We start from the raw sequence: 11635 nt of genomic DNA on the forward strand, positions 1-11635 counted from the left end.
CCGAGTAGAGCTTTTGCTCATGCCCAACCAGCTCGAGCGCACTCGTGGACCACACTAAAATCTGAGACTAACAAATTGATTGCGTAGTCTGATGAGGCGATCTATACTGATAACGCGCTGCTCGTTGTATCATGATAATCATACACCCTTTACCCATTCTCACAAAAGAGCATGCACCTAATAGAGTTGAAACTATTATATTCTGTGTTTTAAGATTTATATAACCTACATGCATACGCACTGATAAGTGTCGTTACTCAAGCCACAGACCACCGTCATACCTATGCCTATTTCTTCTTCTTCTCGATTGCATCTTCTCTTCCTCCCGTTCCAAACCCAATTTCATCCATTCCCTTCCCAATCTTCGCAACAGCAATCCTGATAAAGACCCACAAAAACCCGAGGACAACAATCACTGCTGTCCAGGTCTTTATAGTCTCACTGTTACCCCACCCCTTGTCTAATACCGGGACTTGAATTCTTCCCCAAGTACCCTCCTTTCCTTCGCCACCCTTTACGCCTACCATACCACTATCTGCACCCACTGGAGCAGGAGTAGGTGAGAGATGATAGTACATAACCTGCTCGGGGAACAAATCCTCCCATCCCAGGTTCGTGCGATCGAATGGGTTATTCCCCATCTTGACCCAGTTGTCACTCTTACATGCCCAGAAAACTGTTGGCCATGCAAAAACTACTTCCGCTGAGGAAGAATTCTCGCGTGGGTTAAGATATCTAAGATGAAGTGGCAGTTCCACCTTTAGTGGGCCTGCGCCCTTACTTTCGGTATCAATCTCGATCAAGACTCGACTTCCCCATTGCTGAGAGCTGTAGTCTGGTTTTTCGAGGTCTGTATTACCACTCACATCACGAACCCGCTTGATGTTAAGAGTATTGAGGAGGTTTGTGTTGGAGGGGCTGAGCTGATAGATATCGACGAAGAGTGCAGAAGGGATGTCAAAGTGGGCATTGAGAGTGCATTCTTCTTGAGGTGGTTGTAGGGAGCCTGGGAGAGAAATGTGGATACGAGGATGAAGACCAGTGGGCTGCGGGATGGTGAGGGTGAAGGTAGAAGGGTGTGTATGATGGCGGGAAGGGAATGAGAATAATGTTGGTTCTAAGAGATAACTTATTAGCTACGATTGGAGAAGGGAAAAAAAAGCTAGAATAGAGCTATAAGCCCAAGGTAACGTACCAAAATCATTACTCTCTCCAATTTCATAAATAAATCCCGCCAACTTCAACTCATCTTCTTCAATACCCTTCTCAACACCCATAACTCCAACCTCTACATCGCCATTTCCTTCAAGCGTCTCACTCCACACTTTTTCTCCTGGGCCCCAGAAGATACTCGCTTCGAATTTCTGCGAAATAGCATCGTATTTCAGATCTATATAATCTGCATCATCAAGCTTCTCCAATCGCGCCATCCAGTGGATACTGTCTTTGTTCAATATCCCATGATGCCACATCAACAGCTTCTGCAAAAATTCCCGAAAAGGTGCAATAGACTCGACAGGCGAGTAGAAGGTTTTGGGCCATTGACCTATTCCGAAAATACCAGCCGCAAGCCTCTCTTTGGGGAAGTGGTGAAGATCGAAAGCAGCGGAAAGGAAAGAGTCATCGAAGATTGAACTATATGCTCTATTTGTCAATATCTGAACAGCAACAGTATGAGGGATAACTTACTCCTTCGACTTCTCTCCTGGAAAAAGTGTGGTGGTATCAATCCACCCAGGCTTAGTCAATATATGTAGTCCTGCCGGGACCCTAGAGCTATATGGCGCGACTGCTTGATAAAATCTTCCTGAGGACCATCGTAAGTGAGCTTCTTTAATATCCTTGAAGAGCTGTTGTATCGGCTTTGGCAGAGAACGGATGTCGAAGGTAAGGCGGTCCTCTCGAGCGCTTTGGGGAAGAGCCTTTATGGTCAGACTGTTTTTCTTGAGCTCGAAGTTGTCGGGGTGAGTGTGGGAAGGGTGGGAAACTATGAAGGTAATGCGTTCTCTCATGGTGGAAATTCGTGGAGATATTGCTGTAAATGTTGTTTAGAGCTGTGAGGCTCTGGAAGAAAGGTGTCGACAACCAGAATGTCACGTTGCACAACAGCGATCAGGGGGGTTTCCAGAATATTAGACGATAGTCCCAGAAGATTTTAAAAATATAAATTGAAACCTATGGCGATAGGCTCGAATATGATATACATATTCAAGCTATTTGGGCACCTCCGTTTATTTACGCTACGTATTTACTCGCCCATTAATTAAGTCCTGAGAATTCTTGGTAGCAACGACCTCACAAAATTTCTCAGGACTTAATTAATGCGCGAGTAAATGTGTCCATAATGTAACCTAGGATATAATCTCGGTTATGAAACTAACGCTAGTAATTATTGTAGCAACTAAACCGGAAAATTAACCCGAGTGAGGAACTGTGAAGCAAGACTACGTAAGCACATTCATAAGGGGCGAACTCTAATCACGATAGAACTTGAGAAAGATGAAGCTACATGTAATTTTACTCACTCATCAATCTGCCTTGGTCATATATCGTAACTATAGGTCTTTGTATATAGTTCTGAAACCCTGTAGAAGTGTTCGGAAGCCGATGATACTACATGTACATGTACATGTATGTAGATGCTAAGTTGTAAAGGCTTCTTGCAAGACATGTAGTGATAATTTGTGAGTAATATATGCTTTCTAGAAGAGGCGTTGAGTCTTTGTTATAGCTAGAAATGAATACACATACATAGTACCTACATACCGTTGTATACATGTAGTCTCTTCGAACAGACTTTAACTTATAATTGCGGGTATGTAGGTATGTATCTCTGTTATGAGATTCAAATGTCAGTGTGTGTGCAGTGTATAAGTCATTATCAGAATGGTTTTTGGCTTTTATATTAAGACCACAAAATTTACCGCAATAACTACAGAGTACTATACAATAATTGTCCCTAAAATCCATCACACTCACTATCCTCCTTCCCTTCCAAATCGTCCTCTAATACCTATTCCACTTCCATCCCTCCTAAACAATCTCCCTAATGTCCTTAAATTCCCCTCCAAACCCTCTTCTCCATCGGTTTCGCCGGGAGTCTGTGTTTGTAACCTGTCGACGCCATCTCTTGCTGCATTCATAATTGCGCTCCCCAACCCGCTTGGATCAAACCTCGGCGGCACGAGCACACCAGCGCCTGGGAGTCCACTACTACCTACACCAGCAATCCCAAGACCACCAATGTTATTACTACCCCCGCCTGGGGCGGAACCAATATTGCCAGATGGCACGACAAGGGCTGTCAGGAAAGGATTTGACTCGACGAGGTTGTCGTGGGTTACCATATGTGCACGAAACAACTCAACAAAGCTAGATTGATCAGGTCTGCGAATTCCTTTAAGGTCAAGTACCTTGCGGAAGTTGGTATCTGAGCGGTCGGATATATGGATGAGATATGCTTGTACGAGACCCTCAGCTGGGCTACTCTGTACCTGAAGGGTTTTAAGAAGTGTATCGATCTTGGTGAGCGTCCTATTTACGAATTTTACGTAACTAACTGGGGGTGTTGTCCCGGCTTCTGCGCGGAGCGTGAGGAGTTCTTCAAATCCTTTTTTGAGAACATAGGCGTCAAGGAGCATTTGTTCAGCGCCTACGCCTCCAATGGGCCTACATCCCACCAAGCTTGCCAAGAACGCAGATGCCATGGCCTCGACGACTTTATCGCAGAAAGCACGCTGATACGCTTCTTTCCCAACCAAACCTAAAATCTCACCGACAGTAGACTTGACAGCCATAATAAGGACACCGACATAGCCGCTCTGATCGCCGGCTGTGTCCAGGCGGCTCCAGGGGGCATTTCGCATCTCGCGCCAGGCGGGTTCCGCTGCAATCTCGACTTTACGAACGAGAAGCCGGATTGCCGCACTCACAACACCAAGAAACGCATCTGACTGGCGTTCAAAGTCGACTTTATCTGCAACATCTGGATCGACGCGAGATTTCACCTTTTCTTGTAGCTGTGAGGTAGTAACATGACAGTAGTCGGCGGTGTTCAATACAACAACTACATCCTCTGCTGCTAGGGACATTGCTTTATCGGGGGAGAAATAGTGAAGGAGAACAACCTCGGCGTACTCATCAAGATATTTTGCGAAGGTTTTCGAGAGGTCAAGAAGTTTGGAACCCGTGGAGAGTTTAGCGCATTGGGCGAGGGTTATGCGATAGAAATGGAAAAGCTCAATGGATGATGGAAGGACAGTGACGTCTTCGTCGGGTGGACGGAGAGGAGCGGCACGATATGAAGGTATCATATTGGATAGTTGCCTAGTTAGGGGTTAGCTAGAGCCCAAGATTGCGGTGGGGCGAGTATACTTGTCTTGTGCATCCACCCAAAGAGAGAGGTAGGGCTCAAAGGCCTCTGATATTGCTTTACCAAATATTAATGGTCTTTCGTCTCGAGAACTCATAGTATCTATGGAGGCTCTCTGTCAAATATCAGTGATTATGTCCTCTATGTTGGATGAGATCACACTCACATCATTGCTAAATCTTCCTTCAAGAAAGTTCTCAAACTCTAGTGTCTCTTGTAAACACTTAAGCAATAAGTTTACGTCTAAAGTCTTTCCACCCTCCCTCCTCATTGCTCTCGTTAAAATTCCCTTGTAATCGTCCTTTGTTCCCTCACAAAATGTCTTTGCCAAAACCTCATTAACCTTCCAACTTAGTGGGAATATTCCGAGATGCTCTTCATCGTAAACCTTCAGAATTCGCTTCAACCATGCATATCTCCTGGCAATATTATCTAATGAGCCAGCCTCATCATTGCCTCTAAAGACCTGGCGGTACTCTCTTAATTGCGTGTTACAGTACCATGTTACCAAACGCCCTCGAGCGCCATCCCCAAGTGCATCCATGACGTTGCAGGCCTCCGCCAACATTCCTTTCCTAATTGCGACCTCCTGCTTCACAAACACCATCTCGAAATCCTCGCAGACCTGCTCCAATAGCTCTGCCTTGAGATCTGCAACATTGCGTGAGAGTGTAGCAATTTGGTCTATTGAGCGAAACGACTTAAAGTGGGCCATAAGTTCGAGAACTGCGGACATAAGGGATGCGCATTCACGGTATTGACGGTTTTTGGATTGAGTTTTGAGCTGTTCATAAGCAGTAGCTAAAGCTCAAGTCAATAAAGTATTTATGACAAAAAAAAAAAAAAAAAAACCACTTTAGAAAACGTACTCAACATCTGCAATCTTTTCAACACCGTCATAGATAATGTCAGATTTTTCTTCGTGGAATCCAGCTTCTTAATATCTGCTGTCATTGCCGCGATCGCATCCTCTGTCCTGACAGCCCTCTCCCGAACCGTATCTATATTCTCTAGTAGCTCTGCGAGCTCCGCCTTTGCCGCAGCGATCTGTGAAAGTGAGTCCGCATTCGTGGTAGATTGTGTTATGACAAGCTGTGAAATCTCCGTATCGAGGGATTTAAGGTGGTTGTGAAGTGCCTGTGAAGTTGCTGGAACACTCTGAAGCGTTGCAGGGTGGGGGAAGAGCGTATTGAGGTGGTGAATGGGATCGTAGTCGCCTACGATAATTGTCAGAAATAGAGTGGTGATAATGGCTGGAGGGGTTGTGGGGAGCTACCTACCAGAGTCCAACGGATCCACCGGCGGCCCTCCCCGCGAGGGCATTCCCCCGGAGCCGTTGATGCCGAACATGTTTAAGTTCTATTTGTTTGGGCAAGATAGTTCAAATGGAAGATGGCTATTGCGAGATGTTGATGGTTGGTAATAGAGTTACGATATGTACATGGAAAAATGAAGTAAACAACTTCCAGGAGCTCAGTCTCCCCTTCTCTTCAGCACACGTGTCTACTTACCTAATTATTGTCAAAGCGTAAGAAGGACAGTAAGAGGGAAATAGCAGAGGAGCTGAATTTTCGAAAGTCCGGCTTATGACAGAGAATCAATGGAATTTTGGATAGCTTCCCAGATTCCCAATCTGAGTTACTAGAAGTGTACCAAGGGCCTGGAAATCAAAGTGAGTGTGGCTTGAACGTCAAGCGCCACTCACTTTGTGGCACCGAGGCCGGGTAATTCCATGGAAGCTGTGCGTTACAAGGGTCCAAATCCTAGTGTCTAGGGCTGATATCTATGCCGTGTCTAGGTGTAAGCAACTCGGTCAACTCTACATGTGCGGAGCACGAAACATATATTCCCTAAACCCGGGATCAAATTCTTGGATAGATCAATGGAATGTTTTACAACCTTTCTGACCTCAGCTTTGCCATCAGAAGCCTCAATTGAAAAGCACAGGCACACATCTATGTATGTTGGTACTCTAGAGCAAATTAGAGTACTCTAACTACATGTACATGTAGGTACATGTATGTACCAGAGTATCTACATGTATGCACCGATACTCTGCTCTACTCGAGGATTGGGCTTGCAACTCTATCACATTCGGCACAAAAAAAAGCCTCTTTCCCCTGCAAGGATATCCTATGCGTGGGTCTCTGACCTTCATATCCCACCAACACCCAACCCGTGGTGGGGTTCCCCGTCCCGCACTGGCTCCTCACTCAATTGACTGACTACAAGCTTCCAAAAACAGATATGCACACCGCAGGGCCCCGCTCCCTCCCATACTTTCTCCAAGAGCCACGAAGCTCTGCGGGGTTTAGTTGTAAACCTTTGGTTTTTCTTGCTTGTAGATTAGCTTATCCGTCTTTAAATAAATACATCTTGCTCTGTCCTCGTTCTTGTTACTCCTTTCCCATCCATCTCTGTTACTACTCCCTGCTACTGCCTCATCAAGTGATACCACACACGAAATACCATCCATTCCTTAAGCCAATCCAGCTGATATACACACATATACATCATTATCTATAATACAATCATGGCAGCCGCAATCAAGTCCGGTCTTGAAAGTGCCCTCAACAAGCTCTCCCTCGGCGGAGATTCTGATATTAGAGCTCCTTCTCCGGAGGCTGTCAAAGAATTGAAGCAAAAGTTTGCAGAAGTCGGCCAAGAGCACGTTTTTGCATTTTTTGATGATTTGACTGTCACTGAGAAGGCTGCCCTTTTCCAGCAGTTGTCAAAGATGGACCCCAAGAGGATTTCTGTAAGTTATCGTCCACCCATTAGCTATAATTATGTTTGAGTTAGTTGTACTATTATTTAAAAACTATTTAATAGCTTTTTGATCACCGTAACCAGGATGCTAATTGTTCATAACATTGATAGATCATTACCAAAGAAGCACTCTCTCCACCTCCACCAGCTGAGACTCCGGTAGTCGAGCCCCTTCCTGAATCCGCAACAGCTTCCATCCTCGATAGCGCCTTATCTGATATCGAGTCATGGAATGAACATGGTCTCGAGCTGATTGGAAACAACAAGGTGGCAGTAGTCCTCATGGCTGGTAAGCTTCTTATACAAATGCCTTATTTTATGTTAAGTATCATTGACGCGTTGATGTAGGTGGCCAGGGGACCCGTCTCGGCTCCAGTGCCCCTAAGGGTTGTTTCGATGTCGGCCTACCCTCAAAGAAATCCCTTTTCCAGCTTCAGGCCGAGCGTATTCTTCGTGTACAAACCCTTGGCGCAAAGAAAGTCGGCAAGGACAAGGCTGTTGTGCCTTGGTACATCATGACATCAGGACCCACTCGTGGCCCTACAGAGAAATTCTTCCAAGAAAACGATTTCTTTGGGCTTGAGAAAGAGAATGTCGTCTTCTTTGAGCAGGGTGTCCTACCCTGCATTTCGAATGAGGGTAAAATCATCCTCGAATCAAAATCAAAGGTTGCTGTCGCTCCTGATGGCAACGGTGGGATCTACCAGGCCCTTATCACTTCATCCGTCCTTACCGACCTTCGTGCAAGGTCTATTGAGCATGTCCACGCATACTGTGTCGACAACAGTCTCGTCAAGGTGTGCGATCCAGTATTCATAGGATTCTCCGCATCAAAAGATGTCGACCTTGCCACTAAGGTGGTCCGCAAACGAAACGCTACCGAGTCTGTGGGTCTCATAATCCTGAAAAACGGAAAGCCCGATGTTGTTGAATATTCCGAAATCGATTCCGAGACTGCAGAAGCTCTCGACGAGAAGAACAAGAGTATCCTCAAATTCCGCGCTGCGAATATTGTCAACCATTACTACTCAACCCGCTTTTTGGAGACTATTCCTGAGTGGGTACATAGTCTGCCTCATCATATCGCAAGGAAGAAGATTCCTTATTGTGACACTACAACTGGAGAGCAGTTTAAGCCTGAAAAGCCAAACGGCATCAAGCTTGAACAGTTCGTATTTGATATCTTTCCAAGGATTCCACTGTCTCGTTTTGCCTGTCTTGAAGTGAAGCGTGAGGATGAATTTTCGCCCCTCAAGAACGCCAGGGGAACTGGAGAGGATGACCCAGACACCAGTAAGAGAGACGTTCTCAGGCAAGGAAAGAAGTGGATGGAAGCTGCCGGGGCGACTGTGACAAGCGAGACAAATGAAGAGGATACTGGCGTTGAGGTTTCTCCTCTGGTGTCATATGTAAGCCTTTTCCGAACGACTTTGTTGATGAATCCTTATACTAATCTGATCGAATAGGCTGGTGAGGGGCTAGAGCGTTTTGCGGGCAAAGAGATCAAGGCCCCAGCAGTTATCGAGAAGGAATAGGTCGATTTGGGCAGCTAGTTCTCAAATGGACTGTATTTAGCGAAATGATACCTACAATGAGTACATGCCTAATTTCCATTTACAAGTCTTAGACTTGAAAAACTATCTTTGGAATGGTAATACTATATGAAAAGCTGTGGCGGAAACTTATTCTCACAACAAGTATGCCATGGAGGTACATATATATCCATCAATCTACATTTAAAAGTACGCCAGCTTTTTTTCTACTCTAATGGAGCTAGCTGCATAAGTAACCAAACCACCCGTTTGGATCTATCGAAAAAGTTCTACGAGTGATATCACATGAACCAATCAACCTCTAATAATAACTCACAGTGCACAACTTTCTAGTAAAGGATATAGAACATTGGTGGGATTTTCAATGCAACAAAATTGATTTCCTAGATAAAACGTTTTTCCCCCAAGCCCAGCCAGCCATCTCCCAGATCCAAAAGCCAAAGAAAATATGATTGAACGCCTATCCACCCACCCGCATTCCCAGTGCCAGCCTCAATGATTTGTGGTAGCGACTGTCTTTTTACCTCTCTCCATGACTTCGGGTTCAACTAATCTGCACTCCTGTTAATCGCCTCGTACCATTTCAAGATCGACGGATCTTAAGTAACATACCATTCCAACAACTAACACCATTTTTCGGCTCCACCACAACTAAACCCTCTCCCACTAGGAGTGACGAACACCGCGCAAGCGCTGCCGCCATCCTAAGGACGCCCTCAGAACCTATGTCTGGAATGACGTCCTCGCTATAAACCGCGAGGTGTCCCCACCATCAATCATCATAGTATTCATCCTCATCATCAGCCTCGGCGAGCTGCTCAAAGTTGACTTTGTATCTAAGGAATGCACCAATCCCACCAAAGCCTTTGACAAATTGATTGCCCTCTCCAGAGCGGTCTGATACGAACTCGAGAGTTGCACCGAAATCCTTGTATTTTTCGGCCAACCACTCAAGGAAGGGGATAGACTCAATGACCTCCATTTCTTGGCCCGATTCTTTGTCCATGAACCTCTCCCGGTCCGCCTCCTGCTGTTTGGTGGTGTTGAGGATAATTTCCTCTCCGGTTGAGGATTTAAGGGTCCAGCGAGTTACATCAAGATTCTCAAAAACAACCAGAGCTACACCGTATTAGAATACAGAATAAAAGCGATATTGTCGAAAGGGAGCATACTCTCAGCAGCACCGAGTTCCATGGCTTTCAAGGTATCTTCAATACCATAACAGACTTTTCCAGTGTCCTGTGAAATCTCCTGGAAGTAATTGCCGATCAATTTCTTTTCCTGGACGAATTTTACGTTACCGAGAGTCTCGGCAGACAGCTCGATAGCTTGATTGAACCCATGCTCACCGCCATAGGACACGTCGACAACTTTGATAATCTTGACCTGAAGACGCTGATCGAACATGTCACTCTGAGCCAGCTCAGTCTTAAAGTCAGCTGAACCAGCCAAGATAAGCCCGGAAACGTTGACCTTGTCCGCAGTAATGAAATTCTGTACTGCCAATTCGGCAACCTTGCGAACATAGTTGTGGCGCTTTTCTTCTCGAAGACGGGCGAAACGCAATGCAGATTGACCACCACGACCGTGCTTCTTGGGCAGGTCAACTGAAAACTTATGAACAACCTCTCTGGTATTGCCACTGAGAGTGCCAAAAAGCGCACCATTACCATCCATGATGATGAACCCAAACTTGTTGTCCGATTCAAGGAGCTCAGAAAGCGCCTCGGTGTGGAATTTGTTATCACACAAGTAGAGTGAAGTGTTGATAGGCTTGAAAGGCTCGAAATCAATGTTAATCTTACGCTCCTTGCCTTCGCTGGTAATGATTTCACCACAATAGACAACGAGACCATTGGGTGGAACACGAGGATAGAGCTTAAGACGTTGCTGAGTAGAGGTAATCGCAGATAGAACAGAGAGACGATTGACACGCGATTTAATATTGGATGCAGTACCCTTCCATATTGTCAATATATTTCATGCGTCATACGACGACTCCGGTATAATAGAAGAGAGCACTAACGAATTCTTCAGCCAACATCTTTGCTGCTCGCGAGATTTGGTCTTTGGGTGGGATGATCAGCGAGATCATGCTAGTCCCGTTGCCCCGCGCCTCGGTGAGACGCTTAATGAGCTTCTTGACCTATTTACACAAGACGTAAAAAAAAAAAAAGCTTGTCAGCCTCCACGCGCCTCCAAAAATTCACCAAACTCAGCAGCCTATATAACAAGACTACATAGGCTTAGAATCAATATAAGGGAGAAATCCCACCTTCCATATCTCGATATTTTTTTCCACCTCATTTGGCTGTGCTTGCGACATCTTTGCTGCTTTGTATTCTCAACAAATCTGCTCCACCCAAAATGCTGTCAAAAAGACCGTTTTACGAAAAAAAGAAAAAAAAAAAAAGGAAAGGAAAGAAGGGAAGGAAGTGAAATATGCAATGTGGTCTTAACTAACCAGCAGAGATCAAAATATTGTGATGTGGTGAGTGAGATGGAGGAGAAAGAGAGGGGAATGGTAGGAAGCGAGGAGGAAAGGAGACTCTGGCTGCCCGGTCCAAGAATGATGTAAATTTAGGTAACTTGGACTCGTGGTTGGGTAAGTAATCAAGTGTGGTTGACGAAGGGCCTTTAATTTTTTCCCCTTCTATTCGCAGGCCAACCTGTAGCGGGGAACGGCGGGAATTTTCTCTACAAAGATGTATGCAGGACAGGGGTTCTTATTTTTCAACAGTGACGGTGCCAACGGAGGGGTAAACGGGAAGGGAGGGATACATTTTTATGTGAGGTAAACGGTCGATCCTCTCAGGGAACTAAGAACAGGAACTCTTTCCGTGAATGAGTCAGTGAAGGAGGCTCTGTGAGACCCCTCCCCCGCACACAAACTCCGCAGAGAACAATAAATATCATCAAAGAGCAACACATAGAGCCATTG

At 45.4% G+C, this 11635-nt stretch overlaps 4 protein-coding genes across 4 annotated transcripts; 1 reads left to right on the top strand and 3 right to left on the bottom strand.

The window, feature by feature from the left end:
* Positions 1–287: 287 nt before the first annotated feature.
* Positions 288–2012, bottom strand: H6S33_000755 (uncharacterized protein; the record flags this gene model as incomplete). Its single annotated transcript, XM_044832167.1, has 3 exons — positions 288–1117; positions 1196–1635; positions 1690–2012. 3 exons carry the CDS (start codon positions 2010–2012, stop codon positions 288–290), a joined length of 1593 nt encoding a protein of 530 aa, XP_044700314.1.
* A 966-nt stretch (positions 2013–2978) lies between these two features.
* Positions 2979–5722, bottom strand: H6S33_000756 (uncharacterized protein; the record flags this gene model as incomplete). The annotated part of the gene is made up of 5 exons (XM_044832168.1): positions 2979–4326; positions 4375–4487; positions 4539–5173; positions 5242–5589; positions 5653–5722. 5 exons carry the CDS (start codon positions 5720–5722, stop codon positions 2979–2981), a joined length of 2514 nt encoding a protein of 837 aa, XP_044700315.1.
* A 1183-nt stretch (positions 5723–6905) lies between these two features.
* H6S33_000757 (uncharacterized protein) lies at positions 6906–8676 on the top strand (the record flags this gene model as incomplete). Its single annotated transcript, XM_044832169.1, has 4 exons — positions 6906–7130; positions 7253–7430; positions 7490–8550; positions 8608–8676. 4 exons carry the CDS (start codon positions 6906–6908, stop codon positions 8674–8676), a joined length of 1533 nt encoding a protein of 510 aa, XP_044700316.1.
* Positions 8677–9466: 790 nt separating this feature from the next.
* H6S33_000758 (uncharacterized protein) lies at positions 9467–11020 on the bottom strand (the record flags this gene model as incomplete). The annotated part of the gene is made up of 4 exons (XM_044832170.1): positions 9467–9813; positions 9867–10653; positions 10721–10840; positions 10970–11020. 4 exons carry the CDS (start codon positions 11018–11020, stop codon positions 9467–9469), a joined length of 1305 nt encoding a protein of 434 aa, XP_044700317.1.
* Between the last annotated feature and the right edge of the window lie 615 nt (positions 11021–11635).

Source organism: Morchella sextelata (genome assembly GCF_020137385.1).
Source record: "Morchella sextelata strain SCLS chromosome Unknown scls_1, whole genome shotgun sequence".
Classification (NCBI taxonomy): Eukaryota; Fungi; Ascomycota; class Pezizomycetes; order Pezizales; family Morchellaceae; genus Morchella; species Morchella sextelata.